Source organism: Moschus berezovskii, chromosome 5 (genome assembly GCF_049115385.1).
Source record: "Moschus berezovskii isolate FMDL1 chromosome 5, NW_MosBer_1.0, whole genome shotgun sequence".
Taxonomy (NCBI): Eukaryota; Metazoa; Chordata; class Mammalia; order Artiodactyla; family Moschidae; genus Moschus; species Moschus berezovskii.
The window spans coordinates 69,457,356-69,482,621 of record NC_142464.1 but is presented as its reverse complement, the minus strand read 5'-3'; the positions used below and the strand labels follow the sequence as shown (position 1 = coordinate 69,482,621).

At 41.2% G+C, this 25,266-nt stretch overlaps 1 protein-coding gene across 22 annotated transcripts in view; it reads right to left on the bottom strand.

The window, feature by feature from the left end:
- Positions 1 to 25,266, bottom strand: part of LIMCH1 (LIM and calponin homology domains 1) — a 367,162-nt gene that overhangs the window by 203,378 nt on the left and 138,518 nt on the right. For all 22 annotated transcript variants that reach the window (XM_055435132.2, XM_055435131.2, XM_055435134.2 and 19 more), the window contains exon 2: positions 14,056 to 14,126. In XM_055435132.2, coding sequence (XP_055291107.2) covers positions 14,056 to 14,126 — 71 coding nt within the window. The remainder of the gene's footprint in view (positions 1 to 14,055; positions 14,127 to 25,266) is intronic.

Sequence of the window (25,266 nt, the reverse complement as noted above, 5' to 3'; positions counted from 1 at the left end):
ATCACATCTGAACCATTTTCTCAGCACCAAGACTGAAGTTGGATTTAAGAAACCACAACACACAAGGATCATCTGACAAGCTTCCAGTTTACCCCACCAGTTACTGTTATTTCATAAAGTTCCCAGCAGTTTGTGGGTTGTAGCAGGAATGAGTAGAGTAATCTTATTACTCTCCAAAGGAACAATGGAAGCTACTGCTGCTGCTAAGTCGCTTCAGTTGTGTCCGACTCTGTGTGACCCCATAGATGGCAGCCCACCAGGCTCCCCCGTCCCTGGGATTCTCCCGGCAAGAACACTGGAGTGGGTTGCCATTTCCTTCTCCAATGCATGAAAGTGAAAAGTGAAAGTGAAGCCGCTCAGTCATGTCTGACTCTTAGTGACCCCACTGACTGTAGCTTACTAGGCTCCTCTGCCCATGGGATTTTCCAGGCAAGAGTACTGGAGTGGGTTGCCATTGCCTTCTCCCCAGTGGAAGCTGGTTGACCTCAAAGGAGACAGTAAAACCTCTGGGTTCTTCACCAAACACACAAACAGGAAAGAGGTTGGGGGTCACTATGATCATCTATTCTTGGGCATCACACATCATTCTGCTGAGTGTGCTGCAGAAATACAAAATGCAATCTCATTCAGAGGAATGGAGAAAAAGTGTTCTTGAGGCCAGAAGCCCTGGTGGAGAAGGAATCAGACTCCTTTTCATCTGTGCTAGAAAAGGAGCTTTAAGTGAAGAAAAATTGTCTTTAAGCAATAAAGTCTCATTTCCCCATCTGTGGTCTTCCTTTGTCTAATGTTACACTTTCTGAGTTGAAAGAAGTGCCTTTGATTTTTAGTTTTAGGTTTGTAATTTTCCTTTGCAAATCCTTTTGGATTTTTTGAACCCTTTTGAAAATAAAATATAATCAATCTATAGCACTTTTCTTCAGTGAAGTTTTAAAATACTGGATTTACAATATGATACTAGTACATCGAGACATGCACTAAATGGTAATGGAATGAGTCTGCTAGAGAACATTTTAAACAACTGGAAGCAAAATTTTAAATTCCATAGTATATGTGTGTTTTAATAGTTTAAGTTATAATTCACACACAGTTCACCCATTGAAATTATACAATCTGATTATTTTTGTACATCCATAGGATACTACCATCACTGCAAAATAATTTGTTTTCCTTCCCCCAAAAGAAACCCCATACCCATTAGCTTTAACTCCCTATGCCACCCTCCCACAACCCCCAGCCCTAAACAACCATTAATCTACTTTCTATCTCTATAGATTTACCTACACTGAACATTTCATATAAATGGGATCATACAATATGTGGATTTTTGGGATTGGTTTCTCTTACTTAGCATAACATTTTCAAGGTTCATCCATGTTGTAAAATGCATGGATAGTTAAAAATTTTTATGGTCATATAATATTGCATTCTATAAATACACCATTCTATCCATTCATCAGCTGATGGACATTTGGGTTATTTCCAACACTGGGCTATGATAAACAAGGCTTTCATGAGCATTTTGGTGCAAGTTTTTGTTTGGACATACGTTTTCATGTTTCTTGGCTATGTACCTAGAAGTATAATTGCTAGATCCTATGGTAACTTAATGTCTAACCTTTTGAGGAACAGCCAATTGTTCATCAACGTGGCTGGACCATTTTACTTCCCACCTGCAATGTATGAAGGTTCCAGTTTCTCCACACACACACCAAACTTTTTGAATTCCTTTCTTATTATAGCCGTTCTGATGGATATGTGGCAGCATCTCATGGTGATTCCGATTTGCATTTCTCTAACGATTAATGACTTTGAGCATATTTTCATGTGCTTATTGGCTGTGTGTATGTGTGTGTGTGTGAGTTGCTCAGTTGTGTCTGACTCCTTGCAACTCCCGGCTATGTGTATAGCTTTTCTAAGAAAGTACCAACTCAGATATGTCTGCTCACTTTTTTTATATAAGAAATTTATTTATTTATGTTTGGCTTCGTTGCTGCACACAGCCTTTCTCTAGTTGCAGTGAGGAGGGGCTCTAGTTGTGGTGCACAGGCCCCCTCAGGGGCTTCTTTTGCTGCAGAGCATGGTTCCAGGGCACAAGGGCTCAGTAGCTGTGCTGCACAGGCTTAACTGCCCTATGGGATGTGGGATCTTCCCAGGTCAGGGCTCGGACCCCTGTCCACTGCATTGGTAGGCGGATTCTTAACCACTGGACCACTGGGGAAGTCCTGCATGTTTTGTTTTGTTGTTTACACTTTTTGATACTATGTGCAAGAAACAACTATCTACTCCAAGTCACAAGGATTTCCTCCTATGTTTTAACCTAAGAGTTTTATAGTTTTAGCTTATTTTTAGGGCTATGATCTATTTTGACACATTTTTATGGATCAAATGTATTGAGTCAACACATCATGGTTTTAATACATATTTATGGGTTGATTATAACTATGTTAATAATTTTTAAATGCTAATTTTGCAATAATCCCTCCTTTTCCCATTTTCCCAAAACTTACTGCATTCTTGCCAGGTGCCAGCATCATTTTATATGGAAAGATGGGTGAGTCACTGTTACTATGTCAAGGAATTTATAATCTAATAGAAAAGTTAACACATAAAATCTCATGAGTAGTGCCATGTCTAAGACAAGTTACTTGCTCTGGGCAAAGCCAAAATACTTTTCAAACCAGAAGCAAGAAAGAGATCACTTAAAATCAGAGTTTTTATCTCCACTACAGGATGTATGGTTGTCAACATCGCCATGGACTGACTCTGAGTGAGAAGAGAATGCTGAATTCAGGCTACAGCCAGGGCGACATCTTAATGGACAGAAAAGTGCATACTGTGTGGGTTTAGGAATTAAGGAGAGAGAAATGGACAAGCAAGTGAGTACCCCAAGTGGCTGGAATGAAATGCAGCCTAGGCATGGAGCTAGGGGAGCATAAAATGAATCATGGGAATGATAATCCTCTATGGCCAGTGCAAAGGGCTGATTAAGATTAGTCAAATAGAAAAACCATCCCCAGACAGTAAAGGACACCAGGTTTTAGGCAAAGGAACCTCAATTACACGCTGCCTTGCAGAAAGAAGTGCTGGGCATGATGAAGTGTTGAACATGGCAGTGTTCATAGTGACAGAAGAAAACGCAGGCACTGGAGCTAATCATTGCCTTAACTTTAACTTCCCATTTGTCCTTTCATTCACTCTTTCTCCTTTCCCTTAAAATAAAGAGGAAAGTCTATTTCTGTATAGTTGACTTTAGAAAGGAATCCTTTATAAACTCGGTCCTTGGTGGGCCATTTAAGAAAAGGTCCTCTTCTGTGGGTAACCAAAGGAAACATTTAGAATGGCATGCTTCAGGCAGAAATTGTGCAAACTTCATAGTGGGAGGCCAGCCCACCCAGCCTGACAGGCCAGTAGAGACAATCAAAAAATGGATTATTAAGGAAATACAATTAGGGAGCTACTAAATCCTCTCAAATGCAAGCAAAGCTTAATCCAGCATGTAAGCCCACAGGCAGCCAATGGGAGAGGTCGTTTTCTCCTCTACCACACAAGCAGCCCATATTTAAACCTACTAGTTTTACATATCTACATATATATATAGTTTAAGACAATTAATCATTCCAATAAATATGCAATAAATTTGTTCACAAGGAAAGAGATTAAGCCTGTGATTTCCATGAGTGGAAGTTTAATATTTATCAAGGTACGGATTAATTGTTGTTTAGTCACTTAATCATGTCGGACTCTTTTGAGACCCTATGGACTGGAGCCCACCAGGTTCCTCTGTCCATGGGATTTCCCAGGCAAGAATACTGGAACGGGTTGCCATTTCCTCCTTCAAGGTATCTTCCCGACCCAGGGATCAAACCCACGTCTCCTGCATTGTCAGGCAGATTCTTTACCACTGAGCCACCAGGGAAGCCCAGGGTGAAGGAAGTCATGTTCTGAGGGAAGTGGTTTTGGAATGATTATTATGCTAAAAGAAGTTTCAAATACATTTTTGGAAGCATATAAACAAAATATACTTGCCCTATATATTAAGAGAAAAGAAGCTGTGACAAGGATTATTTACTTTTAAATGGAAAAGCTATGTGCAAAGATGGATGAGCTTGAGAACATTTCAGATGCACACAAAGTCCCCCTCCCACTAGTTCAGTTCAGTTCAGTTCAGTCGCTCAGTTGTGTCCGACTCTCTGCGACCCCATGAATCACAGCACGCCAGGCCTCCCTGTCCATCACGAACTCCCAGAGTTCACTCAAACTCATGTCCACAGAGTCGGTGATGCCATCCAGCCATCTCATTCTCTGTCGTCCCCTTCTCCTCCCGCCCCCAACCTTTCCCAGCATCAGAGTCTTTTCCAGTGAGTCAACTCATCGCATGAGGTGGCCAAAGTATTGCAGTTTCAGCTTTAGCATCAGTCCTCCCACTAGTAGACTCTTGTAATTGATGCTAAAGCACAGTTTGGATGTGAACAGTTGAATTTCCCACTATACACTGTGCAAAGAGCCCCTCTTTTAAACAGAAACCAAAGGCTGTTTATTTGGTGAGGATTCAAAGAGGAAAGAAAGGCAACACTGGGAGTCTGTTTTGCTCATCATGAATCCTACAAATTTGCCTTCCATGGCCTTCATCTGTTTTCATCTTTCCTAACAGAAGGCTGTCTGGGATACTCAGTTCTTGCCTAAGTCCCCACCTAAGCCAGGCCAATCTTCAAACAAAAAGCTGCTTTTCACTGGAGATCTTTACAAAAAGAGTGGGTTGAAATGTCCTTACTTGAACCTAAAAGCTTAATGGGTCTTGGTGCCAAAGGGCTGGAATCAGGCCAAGTCAATGAGGCCAACTCTAATTTGGCAGAAAGACAAGGGAGAACCCTACATAGGAGGCCTATCAAATTCTCACCAGTCTGCTAAAGTCAAAATCAGTTAGGGCAAAAGGACCCAAGTTTGCTGAGATTGGAGTGAGTATCTGGTTTAGTGAAAAAGCGCCAGACAAAGATTGGAAGACACGCTGTCCTCTAGCACCCTGGGTCTCCATCTTGTCATCTGCAAAGGATGGTGGGACAATCTGATTCAGGTTGTTTACCTACCGTAGTCACTGAGAGGATAAAATAAGGGAAGAGTTTGTGAATAATGACCAAGGTAATGGTCACTGAAAGATACCAGTCTGGAATGGTCAACCACTGGGGTGACCATGCACACACACACACCTATGTACATATACACACATATTATATACAGACATACATACCTATGTACGTTGCCAAGGACAGTCCCAGGTTTCATTTGCTGTTCCAGCAGCACAGCTGGTTAACACCCCCTTTCACTCTCAAAAGCATTTTGTCTGATATGTGGTCACTTCACTGATAAGCCATTGAGTCAAGGTAATCTTATTTCCTTATCAATAGTGGAGGAAAATACTACATGTGAAGTTTACATTAGATATAAGGTCTCTAACAATAATAGCCTGTTGAAATGATGTAAAAGTATGAGCGAGAGCTAAGACCATTAGGTGGAATCATGGTCAGTTGACTGGCTGTTCCCAGAGATGGTCATTAACTGACAAAGTTTCCAGTGCCTCCCTCTACGAGTGAGACCTCTGCCAGAGCCAAGCAATACAGGAGACCTCAGCTCCTTAGAAGTCTTCTTAGCTCCTCTGGATTCCATGACACCATGCTCGTGAGTTTCCTCTCATCTCTCTGATAGCCTCTGTGTGAGTTTCTCTTTTTCTCATCCCTAACCAGGAAGGAGGCGTCCTCAAACTAAGACCGTGCTCTGCTGTTCTTTCTTGAGGTGCTCTTTCCCTCAGAGAGACTGTCATATATCATGGCTTAACCCAATGTCCAATGGCTGGCAAGTTCAATTTAAATAAGTTAAATCTATCATCTAACCGCTAAGTTCTGCCCTTGTCCCTGATGGCCTCCAGGACTCTCTGCCTGAGTGCACGGTCTGTACCCCAAACTCAGTCTTCCCAAACTGAACTTATGGTCTCTCCCACCAGAGGAGCCCTTCCAGCTCACACCAAAGGTCCACTCTGCTTGTCATTAACAACTGAAACATTTAAGTGATTTTTCAGTCTTCTCTTTCATTCATCTACCCCTCTATCCTACCAAGTCTTGTTGATCTCTCTCTTCTTAAAAAATATTTATTTATTTAATTTTGGCTGCACTGTGTCTTCATTGCAGCCCATGGGCTTCTCTCTAATTGTGGTGTACAGGTTCCAGAGCGTGTCGGCTCAGTAGTTGCAACATGTGGGCTTAGTTGCTTGGCAACATGTGGGATCTTAGTTCCCCAACCAGGGAATCAAACCCAAGTTCCCATCAAATCGCACTAGAAGGCAATTCTTAACCACTGGACTGCCAGGGAAGTTCCCTATTGATCTCTTTTAAATTCCTCTCATTTCCATTGCTCTGGAAATCATACCCCAAAACTCCTTCTACAGTTTACAAAGGCCCTGTGCAATCCTGACCCTGCCTATTTTTCTTCATCTACCCTCATCTCATATCATTATCCTCCCTGTTTTCTACATTTTTGCCAAATGAGTCTTCTTGCAGCTCCTCCGATACGTGGAGCTTCTCTATTAAGCATGGTAAGATGATGTCTGAACATCTCAAAACATGTTATTCTCTTGGGTTAGATAATGACTTCTCCCTACTTTTACCTCTCTTCTCTCTTTCCTGGCTAATTTCTGCTCTTCATTTAGGACTCCACCTAAATGTCCTTTCCTCCAGGAAACCTTAGGTTAACATCACACAAGAGACTAGGGTTCAGATTCTGGAGTTCATTTTGGCACTCCTGTTATGTTATGGTTTAGTTTACTAGTCTCTATGGTAACTGGCCACACCTGTAAGCAGGTTCTTAAAAACGTTAGTTGGATGAAGAAAGTCCCGCCAGGCAGACTTCCACTATTTGCTAAACACAGCATCCTCATTCCTGTCCCCAGACCTTTCCTCTGCTTCTGTTCCTATATAGTCTGCCCCTGTCATTCCCTCACCTTTTCTCATCTTAAGTAAAAGTCACTTGGTGAAACGTCTCCCAAACTACAACCATCTTCCCTTGTTTAACTTCTTATTACACCTGGTGGATTAAATCTTAGTTACCTTTGCATTAACTCACACACTGGTTTACACAGTAACAACTGCTTTGTGTGTATGTCAATCCCCAAGCACATTATAAAACTCTTGAGGACCATGGATCGAGCCTTATATATCTTTTTTATGCCCCTTAGTGCCTAATGTGGGACTGAACAGAACACAGTCGATCTCCAGTTAGTCCTCCATATGACAAAATGTCTCCATGGAAAGCTATGCCATCAACTCCCCAACTGTCCTAGTATATGAGTCCATATTCTTGGCACCCCACAGTTTATGCTGAAATCAGGACAAGAATCTAAGACAAGTCCTTCTTCTCGGAATAAGTAGTTCATTCATCAGTGATGATATAAACAAGTGTTTGCCAGCAGATTTTCTTATCTTCAGAAAACTATTTCAGCAATATAAGGACTGAGACAAAAATCCACTAAGACATTTTTTATTGGTCACTTATTTGCAGACCAACATACTTGGACTTTGCATTCCATCAAAATGTGTCTAGAATAAACCCCAGAAGTTTACCTCCATGACTCCTAAGAAGACATGGAGAATCTTACAGGTAAAGAGTATAGACAGTTCCATCCTTTGAACTCCCAGTCCTCAGGGATGGGTTCATTCTTAATGTAAAACTATATGTGTGTGTGTGTAGGCAAGGGAGGAGTTGACTGGGGAGGGAAAGAGAGAAGAGGAGAAGGAGATAATACTAATGATGACAGCAAGAATTGGGAGAAAGTTAACGATGATTAGATCTAATCTAATGATGACTAGATTGCCTTCTACTGGACTCAATTTATCCAACAGCTGTTTGTAACAGATGTATTATGTACCAGACCAGTGTCCAAGGGGAAATCCAAAGATAAATAAAAGAGGTCTTCAGGAAGCTTTTAGTCTGGTACAGGAAGCAACTATGGGATAAAGAGGTCGAGCACCGTGATAAGGACTAGCACGGAGGCTGCACAGGTAGATGCCAGAGCGGAGCCCATCATCTCTGCCTGGAGGGTCCTGGAACAGCTTCCGAGAGAAAGAACCCACAACAGACTGGAGGGAGCCGGAGGAAATGACGTCACCACAGAGGTCAAGGCCACTGTTTTCAAAACAATCGCTCTTGGCCTCGAGCTCTGCCAGCCAAAATTCATTATTCACAGATGATCAAGTTTGTAAGGGACCCAAATGTTCTTGCCTGGTTTGATCACAAGTTGAGCAAGAGACGCTAGGAAAGCAGGCCCCCCATTGGTCCATCCTGTGGCTTGCTGACAGCCCAGGGAGAGAGCTGTTGTGTGCACAGTGACACAGAGTTGCATTGACTATGTCATACTTATAATTGACTGTGGGCCTATTTCCAACAATAATAATGGAAACGGCGAGTGATTCAGAGTGCCAGCCCAGGCCAGACACTGCCAAGCACTTCATGCATTCTCTCACTGGAATCTCTCAGGGATCTGATGAGATAGGAATTTCCCCCATTTCATGGATGAGAGGAGAAAAGCTAACACTTAAGTGCCTGCTATGTTTCAAGCACTAAAGAGTTTTGTATCCATTATCAAATCATTTACTTCTGTGAAAAACTCAATGAATTAGGTACAATTACGTCTGTTTTTATAGATAAGGAAACTGGGGTTCAGGGAGGTGAGGTAACTTGCCTAAGCACACATACGGGGTGAATCTAGGATCTGGACCGTCCACTAGGCTGAAGCATGTGAAATCACATTATCTGCCTGGTTGTGGTCAACTGATACAACAGTTTCACAGGATTCAACGTAGGAGTTTCCAAATCCATTCACTTTTCACCATGCTCCCCATAAAAAGATATAGGCTGGCTTTTGTTAAATATATATATTTGGATAGTAACCAAAGAGAAAGAAAAGTGTGAGGTGAGGATGAGAAAGCAAACCACAGAGAAGAGAGAAGAAATATATCCTGCAACTGCATGCCATTATCATTATTATCATTTTGCTATGCGAGCTTTATCTCTTTCTGTATATGCCTCTTTCTCCCTGAACCATTTGCATATAGTTGTAGGGCAGATGGATAATCATTACATTATTCTTCTAACTCTTCCATAAGTTAAAAAAATTTCAAAATAGCAAGTTGTTGGGGGGACTTACAAAGAAACTCCTGAAAAACCCTTCTTTGAAAAAGCATTTGATTTACCCAAACAGCACTTTGCACTGAAAACTCAACTTTATGAGGGTAAGCAATTCACAACCAAAATCAAGTCCATAGTCCTCACACGCTGGCAAACTTTCTGTAAAGGACCAGGTAGTAAACATTTTAGGCTCTAGGAGCCCCACACAAACTCTTGCTTTGTTTTGATTTGTCTTTTGTTTACGACTCTTTCAAAATGTAAAAACCATTCTTAGCAAGCAGGAAGGCCTGCACAAAAACAGGCTGAGGGCCCAAATTTGCCAACTCCTGATATAGATGGAATTCCACAGTGTTAGTCATGTTTGACTCTGCAACCCCATGGACTGTAACCCACCAGGCTCCTCTGTCCATGGAATTCTCCAGGCAAGAATACTGGAGTGGGTAGCCATTCCCTTCTCCAGGTGAATCTTCCCAGTTCTATCTAATAATAAAGTCTCAGGAAAACAAGTCAGAACCATTCATTTCTGGAATACTTCAGAACAATTCGTGTGAACTGCATGCAGGGAACTAGATGGCAGTCAAGAGTGGCTCTGTACTGGGAGCAGCTTCCTCAGGGAATGGTCTTTGTAGCTTTCCTTTTAAAGTCTTTGAAGTCCCCAAGGATACAATGTGGTATTCATTTAACATTTCTAACAGCATGACACTTGTCACACATTTGCAGCTTTGTCACACTTTGACCCTAGGCCTTTTATATAACGCTCAGGGGAGAGCTCACATCATTGGAGTATTTAACCTCCAAACTTCAACTACATACTTGGCAAAAACAAAAGAGAAAGTTAGAGCAAAAATACATCTATAGTACTATAATTCTATTTGGCACCTGTACTTTATTTTATTCTTGCTTTTACTGTAAGTTATACATTTATGCATAAGGATTACTAATACGTGGGCATACATATGCAAAGGCAAGTGTATTGCATTTCACAGGCACAGTAAAAGAGCTCCTGGGGTGATTCTGAAGCTACTCAATTTCCATCTTATACATTGCCTGTAGGTGCCAGTCTTTTCTCTCTCCCATCTCTGCTGTCTTCCAGGTCCACCACCTTCATTAGTGACCATCAAGTTTTGACAGCTCTTACCTAAGGAAACTGAAACCCCTACATTGTCCCTGACAGCTCAGCTGGTAAAGAATCCACCTGCAATGTGGGAGACATGGGTTCGATCCCTGGGTTGGGAAGATCCACTGGAGAAGGGAAAGGCTGCCCACTTGAGTATTCTGGCCTGGAGAATTAGTCCATGGGGTCGCAAAGAACTGGACATGACTAAGTGAGTTTCACTTCACTACACTGTCCACTGACCACAGCCACAGCTCTCTCATGCCCTCCTTTTCACTGAACTGGACTTCTTATCTTAAGAGGGACCACCAGGCCCTTGATGCTTACATGTTTCCAAGACTACTAACCCCAAACAGTCCTTCTTCCTCTGTTCAGCTGAGACCCAGTGGTCATCCTCTGTAGTGCCCTCTCCCCATATTCTGGGTTTTCTGGCACCAATTCCATCCCCTCCGTAACCTCTTGCTTTTCTCTCTCATTAAAATCCCAGCTCTAGACACAGGACAATGATTAAGAATAAAAGCAAAGGAATGATACTTCTGAATTGAAATCTTTCTCATCTGATACAATCATGTGCTGTGCTTGGTCGCTTAGTCGTGTCTGACTCTTTGCGACCCCACGAACTGTAGTCTGCCAGGCTCCTCTGTCCGTGGGATTTCCCAGACAAGAATACTGGAGTGGGTTGCCATACCCTCCTCCAGGGTACAATCTTAGCCTAGTGATTTAGTCCACTGTGCCTCAGTTACCTGCTCTGTGAACTGGGTATCCTAATAGTTCTTACAGGCCACAGGTAAATCTACAACCAGGCTGGTAAAAAGGAAAACCAGACCCAGGCCCAGGACACCTTTCCATTTGAGAAGAACTGTGAGGTTTAACTTTTCAGAATCACAAACCACCCACGAAATTTTTAGTGAACAGAGAGCATGGTGTCTCCCCATGGTTAAAAGAATTGGAGCCAGTCCACCTTAGAAGAGCTGAACTGCTGGCTTTCAAAATTTGAAATTACAGCAGTTCTTCTATTTTCAAGTGTTGCTACCTGGGTGGTGATGGTAAATTAGAACTGCTTAATCACCAGCATTCACAAAACTTTCACTACTCTCCAAAGACAGGCTGCATAGACCTATTATCTTGGAACCCTCACTTTCCGGAGACTCTCCAAACTGAGCCCCCTGACTTTCAAGCCCTACCATCAACCAGTTCCACGCCTGGAATGGGGCAAGTCCCCCTCCTTGCCAGACTGGTCTCTGCATACAAGTCCCAGAAAAATATACTTGCTAATCTCAGTCTGCAGCAGCCCAACACTTCTATTCTGCTCATACCTAACCATGCCCCTGAGCAACAAGGAGAGGGGGACCTTCTTCCTCCATTGCTACCAACGGTTAGTACATCCAGCCCTGAGTCCTGTTTCTATCTCTCGTTGCTCTGTAGGCCCTGCACTTAGAACTTTGTCTGTATCTTGTGTGTCTGGCTACTGCCTCAGCTTTCTCTCCAAGGCTCTGGCTGGGCCTGTGCTCATGGTTTTTAGACCACCACTCCAGTTCATTCCACAATCACACACTCTGCTCCAAAGCTGCCAGATGGAGTCCCATGGGGAAGCCTGACCCTAATCGCCAGACTCCTTCAAATCCACCAGCAGGTCTAATCCCCTGTGGTTAGAGGAGTTAGACAATAACTCACTTGTCCTGGGTTTTCATTCTACCTACCCAGACAGAAACATTTGTCCACGTTATGCATGCTGGCCATTTTCCTCAGCTCATCCACAGGCTGTCAGCACTCAAAACTCTTTATTAAATAATTTATTTAAAGACGTTCCTGGCTATGATCTGTGCCTCTATGCTGTCTAATGATAGTATTTCCCAACCATGGCCCGGATCTAATCTCCACCTCTCCACCTCGGAACAACCCTAACATTCATTAATGTGTTTGTAAAGGGTCAATGGTTGGTACCACTCCACACATGAGACTCCATCCTCTAACTCAACATCTTCATCCAGGTAAGAAACAAAGTCCCTGTGTGCAGATGTCTCTGGATCCAGAGCCTTGTCTTAAGGTGAGCCCATCTAATCCAAAGGCAGGCTAGAGACATCACTCCATGACAGATTTCCTCACATGGTGGAGAGGTGGATGCCTATAGGAATCTTTGGAGCTGATGTTAGGCAAACAAAAGCTGGTTCCAAAGACCCACTTCAACAGATTTCAGAGAGCAAGATGCACCTAAATTGGACTGGATTCTGGTGAATCTGTTAACATCAGGAGAGGGTCAAGCCTAGACTCATTGGAGAAGCAGGCGTTAGAACACAAGGGAAGCCTTTGGAGCCTGTTTGAGCTTGTCTCTGTGAGACGCTGAACTAATTGTGGTTCACTTAACAGATGAGCTCTGATTTAGACTTTATAAAGAGAAAAACACGAGGTAAGGCAAGAGAAGAGGGAAGAGACTCCACAGGAAGGAAGGTATGAAAACAGCAATCAGAGAATATAAATTACTCTTTGAAGAAAGAAGGGCAGTGGAAGGCAGGAAATATCAACGCTGACGTGAACTGTGTTGAAAACTGCTGCATAATAAATCTACATTTGTATAGCAAATGTTGTGGTTTTTTAAAGCACTTTATCTACATTATCCTGTTGAAATTTACAAAAAGCTTATGAAACATGCAAGAGCTGTAAAATTTTTACTACCCTTTTAAAAAGAAGCAAATGAGACGCAAGGAGGTTAAATAATTTAAGGCATGAAGAAAGGACTTGAATTTTTAATTCCCAGCCTCCAACACCCCTGCTCTGTCAACTATATCAGTGGGTCTCAAACAATATTCTCCAAGTCACCAAGAAAAGACTGCATTCTGTGTGATTCTATTTACATAAAGTTCCAGAGAAGGCAAAACAGATGATACTGTGCTAGAAATCAGAACAGTGCTTTTCTATAGGTGGTTGAGATTGACTGGGAAGGGACATGAGAGAGCTTTCTGATCTATATTTTGATCAGGGTGTAGGTTACATGCATGTACAGGTACACTGTTCCCCAAACCCATAAGGTTGCATATTTAGGAGTTCTGCATTTCATGCATGTACACTTCAACTCAATAAAACAAAAATAAATATCCTAATTACAGAACCTATTAAAGGAATTCAAAACTCTGAAATCTTGATTTGATATTTACGTCCATCCATCTCTAAGTATTAAGGCTACAGTTAATTTCATGCCTGGAATCACTACACAGAAATTTCTTGACTACATCATCACAAGAGCACTCTACAACAAAGCCCATATTCAAAGCATAAAAACTGAACACCACAGTTATTTTGTCAACAGCATGAATCAAATATATTCAAAATACCTCAGGGAAGTAGGTCTACTGAGGAACATCACCTGGCAAGTTTCAAGAGGTTTTCAGTCAATAGAAGCACTGCTTTTACTTGGCACAAACTGTTCATGTTTGGAGAGAATAAGGAGGAGAAAAGCTGCTACTGTTACCACAGTTTGGTCTACATCCTTCCAATCACTTAGGCCCAAAATGTTACACTATAAAAGTTGGTTGGAGCTGAGCAGCAGCTGTCAGATACTCCTTCTTTATCCAGTTTGAAATTGCCATAGTTCCCACCACTCCCTATTGCACCAATATGCTTATATTTACTGCCTAACCCACTGAAGTGATTTTTTTTTAATTTCAGATTCAAACTGTGAGCATTCCAAACAAATTCTATACGTTTTGCAGACAAACTGAATAGCAATAATGATTTTTCTTGAATAAAACCAACGGAATATAGGCTATACTTACTCGCAGAGAAGGATTCCATTTTCTAATCCTGTCCGAAAATCTTTATCACCAAAACTTCTGCCGGTTACTTGCTGGAAAAGAAAAGCAGAAAATAATTTTTTTTTTTCTTTTTCAATCAGGAAGCTCAATGATTCTTTTTCAAGATATTTCAAGAGACTTTAAATAACTGGTGGCATTCCAGGAATGGGGAAAATCTGTTAGGTCTGAGTTTCCTTTCCATGTGTAACTTTGCTTAGCTCAGCTAATCTTAAATAGACCATTTCTTTGAAGTTTTTTCTTATTCAAAACTTTAAAAATATCTGTTCTTCCTGATAAGGATGTTACTTTGGCAGTTTGGCCATGATAAGTCAAGGTCACAGCCTCTTTCATCTTGAAGACCCAACCTACACTTTCAATAAAGCCTGCACAAAGTCCCACCTAAGGATAAAGAATCCATTTGTTAAAACATTAAGAACAAGAGAGGAGGACCCAGAACTTCTAACCTTGGGAGACTAACATCAAGACAGTATGAAAAAAGCCAGTACCCATGCTAACATGGTGTGAAAAAGCAAAATAAAAGCTTGGAAAGAGTGAACCGTGGTGAGTACTGACAGCTTTTCTTGATGCCTCTGACATTCAGTAGCCTTTTGGTCTGGGCACCAAGGCATTCATTTTTTTACTCAGTGAGTATTTACTGGCATCTACAATATGCCAGGTAGATATGCATGCTGTAAATCCTAAAGCAACCTCTAAAATAGCAAAATTTTAAAATAAAGCTATAAAAGCAGAGACATTACTTTGCCAACAAAGGTCCGTCTAGTCAAGGCTATGGTTTTTCCAGTGGTCATGTATGGATGTGAGAGTTGGACTGTGAAGAAAGCTGAGCGCTGAAGAATTGATGCTTTTGAACTGTGATGCTGGAGAAGACTCTTGAGACTCCTTGGACTGCAAGGAGATTCAACCAGTCCATCCTAAAGGAGATCAGTCCTGGGTGTTCATTGGAAGGACTGATGCTAAAGTTGAAACTCCAATACTTTGGCCACCTCATGCGAAGAGTCGACTAACTGGAAAAGACTCTGATGCTGGGAGGGATTGGGGGCAGGAGGAGAAGGGGATGACAGAGAATGAGATGGCTGGATGGCATCACCAACTTGATAGACATGAGTTTGAGTGAACTCCATCCAGGAGTTGGTGATGGACAGGGAGGCCTGGCGTGCTGTGATTCATGGGGTCGCAAAGAGTTGGACACGACTGAGCGACTAAACTGAACTGAATAAGTCAAGAAAGAAGATTAAATGGAATTATATATAAAAAAATACCCTAACAATAAAAAAGAAAAAAGGGAAAGGGAATACAGAAAAGATGTAATAAATAGAAAACAAATATCAACATTATAGACTTAAACCTAACCATATCAATCAGAGCATTAAATGTAAATGGTGTAAACACCCCCAAGTAAAAGAAAGATTGCATTAATAAAGCAAGACCCAACTATGTGATGCCTACAAGTAACACACTTGAAATAGAAAGATATGAATAGGTTAAAAATAGGATAGAATAAGATATACCATGCTAACACTAATCAAAAGAAAGCTATAGCGGTTACATCAACTTCTAAAACAAAGAATGGGCTTCCCTGGTGGCTCAGAGGTTAAAGAGTCCACCTGTCAATGCAGGAGATGCAGGTTCGTCCCTGGGTCAGGAAGATCCCCTGGTGAAGGAAATGGCAACCCACTCCAGTATTCTTGCCTGGGAAATCCTATGGACAGAGGAGCCTGGTGGACTCCAGTCCATGGGGTCACAAAGAGTTAGACACAACTTAGCAACTAAATAACAACAGAATAAAGAATAATACCAGAGCAAAGAAAGTAATTTTATAGGGACAAAATGTTTAGGTCATCAGAGAGATAATTCTAAACATTTTTACACCAAATTAAAAAAAAAAAAGCTTCAAGATAAGACACAAACCAAATCAGATAGATCTACAAGGAGAAATAAATAAAGTCACAACTAGAGTCAGAGATTTAATATCTCTCTTCAATAATTGATAGAATAAGCAGACAGAAAATCAATAAGGATATAGAAGGCTTAAACAACACTATCAACCAAATTGACTTAATTGACATTTCTAAAATATTCCACCCTACAACAGCAGAATAAACATTATTCCTCTTAAGTTCACAATAAATATTTATTGAAGTAGACCAAATTTTGTGTCAGAAAACAATTCCCCACAAACTTAAAACAAATTCATTAGAAATTAACAGCAAACATCTTTAACCCAATATTTTAAACTAAGTAATACAATTCTAAACAACCCATTGTTCAAAGAAGAAATAAAAAGAAATTAGAATGTATTTTGTAGTGAAAGAATATGGCAAAATATAAAATGTATGGAAAGACTCTAAGGCAGTAAGTATATGGGGAAAATATATTTTAAAAAAAGATCTTAAAGCATTGACGTCTGCTCCTACCTCATGACAATTGAGCCCAATTTAAGTATAAAAAAGGAAAAATTCTACCAAAGTTGAAATCAATCAAGTAGAAAACCAGAAAGTAATAGAGGAAAAAATCAGTAAAATAAAAAGTTGGTTATTTGAGATAAATAAAATTGATAAACCTTTAGGTAATAAAATTGATAATCTTTGGTATTTAGTCAAAAAAGAAAGACACAAATCACCAACATCAGGAATGACATGATATCATTACAGATTCTATAGACACTAAAAGGATAACTAAGAAATATTATAAATGAATCTGTGCCAATAAGTTCACCACCTTAGATGAATTAAATAAATACATTCTTTGATGCAAACAACCCTAGACCAGTCCAAAATAATAATAATAATAATAACCTTCCCAAACAAAGATGCCAGGTCCAGAAGGCTTAACTGGTAAATTACAGCAAATACTTAAGAAGGAAGTAATGCAACTCTAAATATACTCTTGGAGACAACTGAAAAGGAAATAATACTTTCCAATATGGGTGGCTCATGAACCATCTAAAAATTCCTATGTACTACTTAAAGTTATTTTGCATGTGATGCATAGCCACTAAAAAATTTCAAGTAGAGTTGGTTTAATAGTCTAAAGTCAGCCTGCTAATCAAGATGTAGTCTGAGCAAATACAATTTCCTAGACACCTAATTGTAGAAGTAAGAGTAGGCACCATGCATTTGGAGGAAGGTGCTCATTTCCACCTCTGTTCCTCTCCTCTGCCTCCTTCCCCCATCTCCTGTGTCCATTAGGTCCCCGTATAACCTTGACACTGCTCTCCACTGGTCCAAATGCCATCCATTCTTCCAAGTCCAGGTTATTTAGTGTAGAGGCACCTGAACCTTTGTTAGGAGGGTCAACAGCTGAATAGACTCCAGAAATTCAACAAGGACTGTGCCACTGAAAAGTCTGGTCCTCAGACCAGTAGCAACAGCAGCATCTTCGTTTGGAATTAATGTTAGGCATACAGGCTCTCAGTTCTTCCACTGTCTCCAAGACCTACTTAGAACAAGCATTTAAAAAACATCCCCATGTGACTCATATGTAAAGTAAATTTTACAAAGCCCTGACCCTGTATATTAAGTAAGTCCGAAGTTCATACTCAGAAATGGAGGACATTTCATTGGAATCAGGATTTTGGATGACCTGTCTCAATGACCCATCTTAGCAACATCTTTATGATGTATTTACAATGCCACACATTGCATATTTTAACAGTAAAGACTGTTAATTACCGTTCTCTTTGTAATAGCATAAGCCATTACTTTTTTTTTTTTTTTTTTCAAAAAAGCAAAATAACTACCAAGAATCAGCCACCATTACCAATAGACCATGAGCAGGGGAAATGAAAAGTGACTGCCAAACTCCTCACTAATCTTCCCACCTGGACCCTGACTGACAGGGGACTCTCAGTAACCTTCCAGACAAGGCACTGGCCAAGCCATCAGCCTGTGATCACTCTCCAAGGACACATAACAGTATGGGAAGATTAATAGAGCCCTTAAAAAGATGGAGATCTGGTACGTGAAGTGGATGGGAAGAGAGCCCAGGTTCAGAAGCATTCAGGGGCTAAGAGGGGAAGAGAAGCATGCAATGTCAACAGCACTTTGCTGCTGCTGCTGAGTCACTTTAGTCATGTCCAACTCTGTGCGACCCCATAGATGGAAGCCCACCAGGCTCCCCTGTCCCCGGGATTCTCCAGGCAAGAACACTGGAGTGGGTTGCCATTTCCTTCTCCAATGCATGAAAGTGAAAAGTGAAAGTGAAGTCGCTCAGTCGTGTCCAACTCTTCGCGACCCCATGGACTGCAGACCACCAGGCTCCTCCGTCCATGAGATTTTCCAGGCAAGAGTACTGGAGTGGGGTGCCATTGCCTTCTCCACAACAGCACTTTATCACCCCACCAAATCTTGCTCTTCATACCTTGCTGATCCTCACCTACATACCAATTAGTCCTTGCAAGTCTACCCTCGCATTTGTTCAGCTTAGTCACACGTGACCCCAATCTTCCATACCCAATCATACCCAGTAACAAACCCTGTCGATTCCCCGTCAGAATTTAGCCAGAATCCAACCACGTCTACCACGTTACTCTGAGCCATCATCATCTTACACCGAGATGAGAGTCTCAATTGGCTCACTGCTTCCACCCTTGCCTTCTTCCATCTATTCTCAACCCAGCAGCCAGGGTAATCCTGTCAAGTTAGGTCACGTCACTACTCCATTCCACCTCCGCTCCATACTTCCCCATCTCACTCACAGTAAAAGCCAAAGTTCCTACAGTTCTCTGAAGGTATTCAGCATGAAAACAAACAAAGGGGAGGAAAACCCTAGAAAGGGAGCATGGACGAAGCTATTGAACACTACCATTATTTTAGGGGTGGACACTATGAACTTGCATACATCTCTCCCATTCATGGGGGTCCTCAGAAGTACTTATGGTGGCAATTACATCACCAACTATGCCCGGTAAGCCTTTCAGGAGAAGCCAATGCCAGATTTTTTTCCTACTTTATGGTTTAGAATTAATTCACTTTCATTACTAACCAAAATATTTGTTGAACGGACATGCTTTGTCAGACTAAAACAGTCTACGAATGGATAATGTACCAAAACCTTGATAGTTTTAGAGGATAAGAATCTTCTTCTACCTTAGCAATCAAACCAAAAGCAGAAGCAAGAGGATTTCGTGACATATCATCACACTATTTTATGCAAGTAATTATTGGTAACAAGCTCATCTGTACTCAATTTCCTTACCATATAACTAAAAGATAATTACATCTCTGAGTTTGTCCATGTCAATGCTCTAAACCATTCGAATAACTAAAATTTGGAGGAGTTCAAAATAAAGTCTAATACAGAAAACCACATGATTTTATAGTAACATTTTTATGATGTGTTTATAATTTAACACATTGTATGTCATAAAGCCACATTTTGTTAATTACTTTGTTTCCATCGTTATTAAGCAGTTGCCATGAACAGTCAAAGACTGCTGAGAATCAGTCTTTCATCTTGATCATTACCATTTATATAAATTGTATTTCCGAAATATTAAATATTCAGGATTTTTTAAAGCAATCTGGTGGACAAACTGCAGTCCACTAATAAATTGCAAGTCTGATTTTAAATAAATGCTGAAAATCCTATTATGGTAATCTTAAGAAGAGATTCTATTTGCTGGCAAAGTAATGGTGCCTGCATTCAAGAAATGGGAGAAAAATACAAAATTTACTATATTTGGACTTAAGTGACTGAATTGAACTGAACTGAATCTTTGGAAGACAGGGACATTTTATCTAAATTATTGTTAAAAAAACAGGTTTGATTTCCTCCTACCAATGGCAAATGAAAATTATATCTCTTTAATTCACTAGAGAAGATTATTTGCAGTTCATTATGCTCACTTCCGTTCTGAGAATATCTGACATATTTAACAAAAAGAGTCTCATTTTAAACCTAACAAAACAAAGCAGAATAGAATTGCTCTTATTTTTCACATTTACTGAGAAATAAATCCATTGCTATTTCTGTTACCCTAATAGGGTTGCTAGAAAAATCAAATCAAAATCCTATGGAAACTCTTTGCAAACCATCTCAAGTCATTCTTATCTCAGCCAGAATTAGCAATCAACCGACAATTATCTACCGAATACCTACCTCAGGTTAGATAGTCTAAGAGGTGTGAGTGAGATCAAAATAACAAGATTTGGACCCTACTCAGTAAGAATCCACAGTCCACAAGGCAAGATAAAGCATTACAAAACAGTAGCTGGTATTAGAGGAAAAATATGGGCAAGAGCATGGAGCAAGCAATTAACACGAGCTGTACAACTAAAGAAAATTATTTATGAATTTATGAATGATAGTAGTTCACATTCAAATAGCAACTTCCTTAGGCTCTCACTGTTCTAAATGTGTGCCACATATGAATTTATTTAATCCTTATAATAGCCCTATGAGGTAGATCTGATTATTATCACTTCCATCTTAAAGTCACGGAAACCTAGACACAGAGAGGTTAAGTAACTTGGCCAAGGACACAAAATTAGTAACTAGCAGAGCCAAGATTTAACCTCAGATAGTGTGACTGCAGAGTTCACACTCCTACACACAGCTGATTCTGTACAGCGTCTGAGCAAAGAGAGGAACTCTGTCTGCCTGAGACAGTCAAGGAAAGCTTTTAAGGAACTGGCATGTGAGAAGGTCCCAATGCAGGAAGAAAGGATCCCTCAGAGGAAGGAGATTAATAGGGCATCCCAGGCAAACCCAAAGGCCTGTACAAAGGTTTATTTGAACAAAGAGGAAAAGTCCTGAGGGCTGAGACCAGGGGGAGGAAGGCAGGGAGGGGAGAGTGGTAGGAGGTTGCTGCTGCTGCGTCGCTTCAGTCATGTCTGACTCTGCCACAATAGACATAGCTCAGGTGGTAAAGGACCTGCATGTCAGAAGTATGGGCTGTACTTGAACCTGAAACAACAAAGACATCCAAGAAGATGGGGGGAGGGAAAGGTACTCTGGCAATCAGTCTCCCTGTTTCCCACTAGTTCCCCATTCCTAAACAGAGAGTACAAGAGTGACCTCCCTGTGGACTCTGCCACCTGCATTTTATAATTCACGACCTTGTCTGTTGAATCACAGTGAGGTTAAGACCATCGAGCCAGACTTTCCTTTAGGATCACCTCTCTTAGCACCCCCACCCAACATTCCTTTACAGACCATATCTATTCATATCATTTCATCTTTTTCTGCCCACTCAAAAGAAACTAATACGCTTTCTCTTTCCTCTGTGAAAGATCTGAATCCCCTTTCTTCTTATCCGTAGGTGCTAGCTTTATCTCAACTTTACCCCTCAGTCCCCAGCATCCTTCATCTCTGTGCTAACAGCATAATGATTTCCCACTTTTCCTAAAACACCTAATTTAATGCAGCTTCATTTTTCTCCTTCCTTTCACTGTCCAAACCCCTCCATGAGTAGCCTGTTCCTATTACTCTTGTCATCATAGCTCATCCACCTGACCTCTTTGAATTCACTGAGAATTCTTAAAGGGTTAAGAGTGGAGACCTGCAAATTTAACTGAGCTCCACTGCTGCTGTTGCTGCTGCTAAGTCGCTTCAGTCGTGTCCAACTCTGTGCGACCCCATAGACGGCAGCCCACCAGGCTCCCCCATCCCTGGGATTCTCCAGGCAAGAACATCAGAGTGGGTTGCCATTTCCTTCTCCAATGCATGAAAGCGAAAAGTGAAAGTGAAGTCGCTCAGTCATGTCTGCCTCTTCGAGACCCCATGGACTGCAGCCTACCAGGCTCCTCTGCCCATGGGATTTTCCAGGCAAGAGTTCTGGAGTGGGGTGCCATCGCCTTCTCCGGAGTTCCACTAGTACAAGCTAAATCATAAGCAGATTAATGAACTTCCACCAACCTTCAGCTTCCCTACCTACAAAATGATAATTATACCTCCTCCAAATGCATGAACAGTAAATGAATTAAGTAAGAGTAAATAAATGAGTGTATGCCAAACCCTTCCCATAGTGCCTAATCCATAAAAAGAGCTCAAGAAACTTCATTGTCAACATTGGCCACAATATTAGAATTACCATAGATCTCCTTTATGATTTCTCTCTTTCCAGTGCTTTTTTGCAGATCTTTCCTCCCTGACCTTAAATGATGCCATGCTTTACTGGTTCTCCTCTTAAATTCTAACATCACCATACCATCTAATTCAACAGACATTGTCTCCTCTGATCTGAATCAAGGTCTCAGCATCGTGGCAGTGAACCATTCCTTCCATTTGAGATCACTTGCCTCTCCTAGGACTCCCCACTGCCAGATACTCCTGATTTTCCTCCTGACTCTTTCAATAAACATTCCTTTCTCTGTTGCCTTAAGTCACTCTACTTCATTCATTTCCTAAGTGTAAAACATGGTTCTTTTTCTCCTTTCTTCACCTTTCCTTTGTTCTCTCTATAGCCACAAGCTTCTTTTCCCTGGGTAGCCCCAGGTCTTTAAATATCTCACATTTGATAACTCTTTCACTTTTAAGAGCTTATATCTTGCCTTTAAGCATCTTGCATATGATAATTAATACGTTTTTATGTGTTGCATTCACCCTTCTCCCCTGAAGCTCAGAATCAAACACCCAATTTTTCACTTAACATATCCACCTAATAAATATTTCACACTTAACAAGATCAAAACAAAATTCATGACATCTGTCCTCTGATCCAACCTGTTCCACCTCTTGTTTCCTACATATCAATGAATGGCACCAGCATCTCCCGTCACCAGGAATTTACAGACACATTCAAACCATCAAGAAGAGCAATGTTCCTCTCTCCAAAATGCACTTGAGATCTATCCTTTACCCTCCATCTGTACACTACACGCTAGCGTAAGCCTCCATCACCTCTCAGCAAACAAACACCAGCTTATTTTCTAGCCTTCCCACACAGCAGCCAGAAATCTTATAGATCAACCCCATGTCCCTTCTCACTACACCAGAATAAGTCCAAGTTATATACAACAAGCTCTTCATTTTAAAGATGAGAAGAAATAATGTCCTGCAAATTAAAGGACTTGCTCAAGGTCATAAGCTAGCTATCAGTAAGGATGAAACTAGAACCATACCTCCCTTCACCCAGGCCAGGGCTTCACTACCCTACACCACTGCCTTCTGAAGGCATATATTCTAATGGCAATGACACTGCTACAGTCTCATTAATAACAATAGTTCAGTTCAGTTCAGTCGCTCAGTCGTGTCCGACTCTTTGCGACCCCATGAATCACAGCACGCCAGGCCTTCCCGTCCATCACCAACTCCCGGAGTCCATTGAGTCGGTGATGCCATCCAGCCATCTCATTCTTTGTCGTCCCCTTTTCCATCTATTCAGCTTGGGTTGGCAATGAAACAGCACAGAAGTCCAGGCCTGAGGTTATTTAATCAACATTATCAGACTGTGATCCTCTCCAGCACTAGCTCTGAGTGTTTAATGTTGAGGATAATAAAATGCAATCTGCAGAATCCATTTATATTTTCATCATGTCATCAGAAACCCAGAAGGCACTGTTTATAGCCACAGATTGACAGACTCCACTAAAAAAATCTAATTAAGAATACAAGAAATGCTCCGAAGCACTCTGGGAGCATTAAATCCTCCAATCTCGCCATCGTGTGCTCTCAACACAGAAAATGGGTCAGTCCAGGAACATGTGAGTGGGTTTAGCAGTGAGTGTGTCTGCACATCCTCAGGTTTTTCTTACCTTCCAAGGAAACAGAAAAGATACTGCAAAGAAAGACAAACAACTCAGGTGCTTTAACACAATAGAAAGGATTAGCAATCGATATGAGAGCAAAGAAAGAGTCCTGAAAAACATGGGCAGGTGGAGTGCTTCTGGGCTATCTGTGTTGTTTCCATTTCAAGGAGCAGAGATCAGCTTCAGCCACAGGGTGGTTTTTACCTGGGTATCAAGGTGCTCCTTAAATAAACACTTCAATTCTTGGCTAATTTTGACAGATCTGTATATGGAACTGCCATCTAGTCCTCAGCACAGGCAAATCTGTGTTAGGCAAGTATTATATTAGTTGCTCAGTTGTGTCTGACTCTTTGTGACCTGTGGACTGTAGCCCACCAGGCTCCTCTGTCCATTGAATTCTCCAGGTAAAAATGCAGGCAGATTCTTTACTGTCTGAGCTACCAGGGAAGGTCTGGGTCTAAAATTCAGGTCTGACATTTCAGAGCTATGTGACACTGGGCACATGGCTCCATTTCTCTGAGCTTGCTCCATCATCTTTAAAAGACTGTTGTAGAAATCTGTTTTACAAAGTTGTTAGAACTTAGAAATCATGATTAGAAACCATCTAATAGGACATTTACTACTGACTGGAAGTTCTGGTACATTTTTTCCCCCTAAGGATGAGAAAAGAATCCATGCTGGAGAGCCTAAACCAGGTGGTTGCAATTTTTGTTCAGAAACCCTGCTCAAGAGAAAGTTGAGTATGGTTGAGGCAGATTTGCTGGTTCACAGATGGATCTGGGTTTGTGAATGCTGGGTACAAAATCACACAATGTGGCAGATTGTTACAGACACCTACTGGATTAAATGAGACCATGAGGAAACAACTGGGTAAATCCAGAAAAAATGACACATTATATAAGAAAACTGACCCTCAAAAAGTCAATGTCTTAAAGAAGAGGGGAGAGTTGAGACAGAGGAAACATGACAACCAATTGTATGAATCTTAACGAAATTCTAGTTTAAAAAAACATTCTTAGGTGATATTTTGGGCACTATTGCGGAAATCTGAATATATATTCATTATTTGGCATTATTTCACACGATTAAGAGTGACAATGGCATGTTGGTTCTGTAGAACGTTCTTATACCTTGGAGAGGTGCACTAAAGAATTTAGAGGGAAAGGGGTCTGATGTCTGTAATTCATTTTGAAAAGGTTGAAAAAAATACTAGGAGGATGTATGAACTGTGTGTGTGCAAGAAGTAAATATAGGATCTCCCTGGTGGTCCACAGGTTAAGAATCCACCTGCCAATTCAGGGGTCACAGATGGGTTCCATCCCTGGTCCAGGAAGATATTGCATGCTGCAGGGTAACTAAGCCCATGTGCCACATCAACTGAAGCCCACACACCCTAGGGCCCATGCTTTGTAGCAAGAGAAACCACTGCAATGAGAATCCTGCACCCCACAACTAGAGAGTAGCCCCTGCTCGCCACTGATAG